The 5591-nt window shown below is 47.0% G+C and overlaps 1 protein-coding gene across 1 annotated transcript; it reads right to left on the reverse strand.

Annotated features, from left to right (window-relative positions):
- Positions 1-1108: 1108 nt before the first annotated feature.
- Positions 1109-4309, reverse strand: LOC140628598 (melanoma-associated antigen B16-like). Its single transcript, XM_072817906.1, has 4 exons — positions 4160-4309; positions 3794-3850; positions 3351-3425; positions 1109-2617 (listed from the first exon to the last, which is right to left on the reverse strand). Exons 1-4 carry the CDS (start codon positions 4214-4216, stop codon positions 1670-1672), a joined length of 1137 nt encoding a protein of 378 aa, XP_072674007.1. The 5' UTR covers positions 4217-4309; the 3' UTR covers positions 1109-1669.
- Positions 4310-5591: the final 1282 nt, after the last annotated feature.

Here is a 5591-nt window from a genome sequence, read left to right on the forward strand (position 1 = left end):
ATGTTCTTCATCTGTGAAGTGGGCTGGATGAACCTTGTCTTATAGCATGACCATTAAAATGTATGTATTGTATGTAAAGCCCCAGGCATGGTGCATGGTGTGCATTGGATCTTTGATAATTGGCAGTTATTACTATGATTATTTTGACCCCAGACATTAGTGCCTTCCTCTCTGGGACTTGTTCACCCAGGATATGTTAGAGAATATGCACTGTTCTAGGACATGGCACACCAAACCAGCCCAAATGGCTGCTTCACAAGAAAGCCTTAGCAAGTCTTCCCCAGAGGATATATTATTTAATTTGGGTTTGGGGGAGTATTAGTATTTCTCAATTGAATGCAACTCCAAACCCCTAGAATTTGTATCAAGGACCAACTCTTTCCTTCCCTCTCAGTTGCCCTTCCAATAATCTGTCCCTATTTTTGTTCATTTATTTCCTCCAAAAATCTAGGCCTTGCTTAGAGTTTGCCAAACTATATTAAACATGACCTATTTAATGAATGGTATAGGCTCTGGATCTCTAAGCCCAAGACAGAGTGCCAGCCCAGTGGCTTTTGGGTATCTCACCTCGGGGAAGTATCACCCTTATTTCTCACAAACTCCTTGAAGATGATGTTCATAAAATACCTAATTTGTGCATTCTGTTTAATTGCACTTTGACAAGAATGCAGGATACCTTCCATTCCTGTCCCTACAGCCACTAAGAACAGTGTTTCATTTTCAACTCTGAGACACACCATTTGAGGGTCTGACCCTACTCACCACTCCCATAGCCTTAGCTAGTGTACTATACCTCCTACTGAAGGACTTGTAATTTCCAAGGCCACTGCCTGTCTTTTCTCAGGATATTTATACTTGACTGCCATCACATGGAGCAAGCCCCCCACCCCGCCCCGCCCCGCCCCTGGCCTCCACAACCTCTTCATTCATTTGGTATTAAAGGATACTCACCATTGTCTTTACATGATTCTTGCTCCTAGAATCTAATACTCTATGGGCAGGTAGTAGTGATTCTTGTTTATCCTAGCATCCCCACTACTAACAGTGCTTTCCAAAAGGCAGTTGCTGAATTAATATTTGGGGAATAAATGAGCCAGTGTACATAGGGTATAATTTATTAAGATTTATTTCTCATATATTTTTAACTAATCTAAGCAAATACATGTATGTTACTTAATTTTACAGAATGGTAGATTAAAAGGGCTAAGGGAGGCTAAAAATTAACTATCTTTTGGTACCTTTTGACCATCTTTAAGGGATTTTTGTTGTTGTTGATCCCAACTATTTTACTGCTGAATTCTTTGATACTTCCAAAGAAACGCCTATTTGAATATCATTTACTTTTTCCAGATAACAAAATAAGATGGTCCGTTTTATAAACAAACTAAACTTGTATTCTTAAATGTCATAAATAGCAATAAATGTATAACCAGTGCCATTCATGAATTTAGATTTGGAAGCTAATAAAATGGTATATTAAAGGGAACAACATTTGAAAACAAACTTCCCCCACCACCATAAAGAAGATAAACCTCTGTGTTAAACACATAGAAGAGGGACACAGGGATGTTATACATCGTGCTTCCTACAGCCACACCCCAGCCCTCCACTACTTAGAAAGTTGACTGCTAATTGTAAAGACAAAGTGAAGAATCTGTCTCCGACTTCTCTAGGGGTGGGAGCTGCTGAGGGATCTGGACCTGGGATGTGCTCTGCTCATGGCATTAGTGCTGGCCCTGGCTGCAAGTCTAGCTTGGGCTCTCTCTGCTTCATCTCTCAAAGCCTCCTCGTACTGGGACGGGAAGCACCGGGGGTCAGACTCATGGATCTCGGTAAAAAACTCCAGCAATTTCATCTTGCTGGCTTCAGCATGGGCTCTGGGTCCCCACAGGAACTCATAGCATGGAGGATCACTGTTGGCCACCTGCTGGTACTCCAGGTACCTTTCTTGCACCAAATCTTTGGTGATGAACTTCCTGGGCTCCCCAAAAATGAAGTGATTCCTCCCAGAATACAAGTCCATCATATTCAGCACTTTCCAGATCTCCTCCTCAGTGGCACGATTGCCCTTCATGAAGATCACACCCAGGACAATTATCAGGAGGCTGGTCTTGGGCATGCCCTCCTCACCACTGAGTCTCGCATCATAAGTGAGGCCTAGTTTGTTGACAAGGGCGTAAGTGTGTCTGGTGGGGTCCACCTCCTTCACATCAACACCAAAGACCACCTCCATGTGCTTAGAGGCTCTCCTGAGGATCTCAAGGAAGTGATCCTTGCACTCTTTGACAACAACATCAAGCACCTCTGCCTTTGTGATGGGCTCTTTCGTTTGATACTTATGCAGTAAGAACTGCACCAACGAAGTCACCTTTTCATCTAGAGGGTCTACGGGCAAGTTCTCGGTGCCCGACTTTGATAAAGAAGCTGAACTATCTTCCTTTTCTTGGCTGCTGGAGCCCTTATCTGGTTTGCTTGGTGAGATGGCTGTGATTTCATTGTAGGCAGAGTATTGTTCCTGTGTGCAGAATGGAATCTCCTGACCCTGAGACATGCTCACTTCTCTTGGTGGTAGTGGGAAGGAATGTGGGCAGGAGGGTGGGTGACAGAGGACCACAACCTGGGGAGAAAGGGAAGACATGAGTGGCCTCATCTGGTAAACTCAACTGTGACAGCTCTGATGAAGAGTGTATCCACCATCTTTTCCTGAGGACAGTAACTCTAGAGCTTCACAGGTCTCCTTTCCTGACCTGTAAGAAGCTGGAGGAGGAAGTGAGAAGGCTGCTCAGAGTATAGCCAGCTGACATAGCCAAGGGAAAGGAAGTAAGAAGGTCATTAGGCCACACCTTCCTAGGCCTCTCAGAGGTGACAGAGGAAGGCAGCTGTCTGTTGGAGGCTCTGTTGTTCTGGCATGTGTGCTCCCCTCAATCTTCACCTGAGGTCATAACTTTGACCTTGATAGAGACTAAGATACTTCTGTTTGCTAATTTGAAACAACAGGCTCCCAAGACAAAAATCAGAAAGTACCGAAGTCTGACAACTATTCCTGGGCCTACCCAGTCTCAGAACAGGAACAGGGCTCTACGACGCTCCCACTATTCTGGAGTGTGTGATTCCCACCAGTCTCCACTCCACGTCTTACGTGGATTCCTGGCAGGGCCTGGGATTCCTTTTTCTGCTTACTTGAGGCCGGACCTCTCAAACAATGTCCTCCCGATCCTCACACTCTCTAGGCACAAGTCAAGGGAAGTCACTCCTGGCCATCCCCTCCTCCTCCCAGGGCTGACACCAGTTTTGAGGGGCCTTCTCCATTCTAGTGAAGAGACGTCCTCATTCCTCATGCAGCATCTTACCTTGATTCCTGGCAGGGTCTGGGACTCCTCCCTCTGCTCACTTGATGCAGCCCTCCTCAGAACTGGCCTCCCCTCCTTAGAAACCAAAAGTACAAGTCAGGGGGCAACCCAGCGTGCCAACTATTCAGGGCCTCCAGAGCTCATAGCAGGGACTGGGCTCATATCTAGGGGCTCCCTCTGTTGCAGGGTAGGTGGTCACATCAGTCCGCACTCAGAGTCTTATGCTGAGGGTTGGCAGGCCTGCCATTTCTCCCTCCGCTCACCTGAGACCTTCCTCAGAACAAAGTACTTACTCACCCTCAGATTCTCCGAGCAGAGTCAAAGGATACTAACTCTAGGCACTGCTGCCCAACACCTCCCAGAGGTGACAGCACAGGTTGGGATCTGTATAGTCCCTTCCAGTGTGGAGTGGATATTCCCTCCATCTTTACTGAGCACCTTACCTTGACTGTGGTAGAAGCTGGGACTCTTCGTCTGTTGACTGGAGTACCCTCAGACTCCTGAGGAAAAGTAAGGGGAAAGCACTTCCAGACACGCCGTCCCCCCCTCCCCAGCCCCACCCTGATCCACTCAGGACTGACCGAAGAGCTCTAAGGTCCCCTCAGTCCTCACTTGGTCCTCCCTCTCTGACATCTGGCCACACCCCTCGAATCATGGCCGTCACGGCCTTCGGATTCCCGAGGCCCCAGTCAGTAAATGGCTCAGTCTGACAGTCATTTCAGGGGTTTTCTGGGATAAGAAAAGGGACAGGGCTTTACTCAATGGGGCCTCTATTCGGCGTCTTTGGTTTCCTCATTCAGTCTACTCACTCGGCCGGGCGACCAGTCGTAGGATTTCTTCTGCTGAGAGAGGCCACGCCTTTCCATGCCGGCATTTATCAGACTTCGAAAGCGGAAGTTACGGGATATTCCTTCCGTTCCTGCTCCCAGTCTGCTCCTCCCCGGCTCCCGCCGTGCCCGGGTCCTCCTGGGCCGACAGCAAGAGTAAGGTTCTGTGGGGCTCCTTATATTCTGGGGTAATTAACTTCATTCAGCGTCTGCACCTGGAATCCATTGAGGGCCAGGGCGTCTTCCCTCCGCTGAAGTCAGATTGTGCCCCACACACCAATATCCTCATCATTGTTAGATTCCCAAAAGGCTGGCGTCCGAGAGAGCCTCTTTTTTTTTTTTTTTTTTTTTTTTTAAGATTTTATTTATTTGTTCGTGAGAGAGAGAGAGAGGCAGAGACACAGGCTCCCTGCGTGGAGCCTGACGTGGGACTCAATCCTGGGTTGCCAGGATCACACCCTGGGCTGAGGGCAACGCTAAGCCGCTGAGCCACCCGGGCTGCCCGCGAGAGAGCCTCTTCTAGTTATTTTGGAGTTTCCCATTGCCCACAGTCATGGCAGAACTCTTAGAGCTCCCTCCATTCCGCAGTCAGAGTTACTCTCAGTCTCCACCTGGGACTCCTCCCTGTGCTAACCTGAGACCACACCCCTTTAACTCAACGTCCTCGTTGCCTTTAGACTACTGAGGCCAAAGTCAAGGGAAGCCTCTTCTAGCCACCTCTGCTGATCGTCTCCCAGCGTTGACAATGGGGCAGACCTTTATGGGGTCCTTCTCTTCTGTGGCAAGTGGTTCCTGTAGTCCTCACTGAAGGTCCATACTTTGGTTCCAGTCTTTTTGATACATTACTTCCTAAGCAATGTCATCTCCTTGCCAATCTCTGCATTTCCCCCACCGTGATTCTCACAGAGGTTGAGTCCAGTTCCAGGTTAGACACTGAGTGGTAAAGCTACAGCACAGCACATAAAAAATACATGCCTTCTCATGAGGTCCCTTCTCCAGCCAGTTGGGAGCCTTCTGTTCTAAAAGCCTTACCTTCTACAGGGAAGAGCCTCGTATAGACACATATGGAGCCTAGGGAGGTGTTGAAGTGTTTTGCAAATGATTTGTTATTGATGTGTGTTGGATGACTCTGTTCTCACTGCAAACATTTCAAACAATACAGTCAAAACAGAATTCTCTCTTGCCTTTTCAATCCTGTCACCTGCACCACCAAATAACCTTATTATGAATAGTTTTTGTGCATTTGATTTACATAACTCCAGCTTATGTGAATTATACAAATGTAATAATGAAGTTCATATTGTTTTGCTATTTGCTTTTTCATTCAATTAATAATTCATCTTGAGGAGTGTCCCATATCAATCTTCAAAGTGGACCCAACGTTTAGAAAACTAGATAATATTGTTTTATTATT

Source organism: Canis lupus, chromosome X (assembly GCF_048164855.1).
Source record: "Canis lupus baileyi chromosome X, mCanLup2.hap1, whole genome shotgun sequence".
NCBI classification, from domain to species: Eukaryota; Metazoa; Chordata; class Mammalia; order Carnivora; family Canidae; genus Canis; species Canis lupus.

Coding starts and splice junctions, on each gene's coding strand:
- LOC140628598 (XM_072817906.1), bottom strand. CDS start 4,216: ATGGAAAGGCGTGGCCTCTCTCAGCAGAAGAAATCCTACGACTGGTCG. Junction 3,426..3,793: donor CAGCTTCTACCACAGTCAAG/GTAAGGTGCTCA, acceptor TTGGTTTCTAAG/GAGGGGAGGCCAGTTCTGAG. Junction 2,618..3,350: donor AGACCCTGCCAGGAATCAAG/GTAAGATGCTGC, acceptor CTTTCTCCCCAG/GTTGTGGTCCTCTGTCACCC.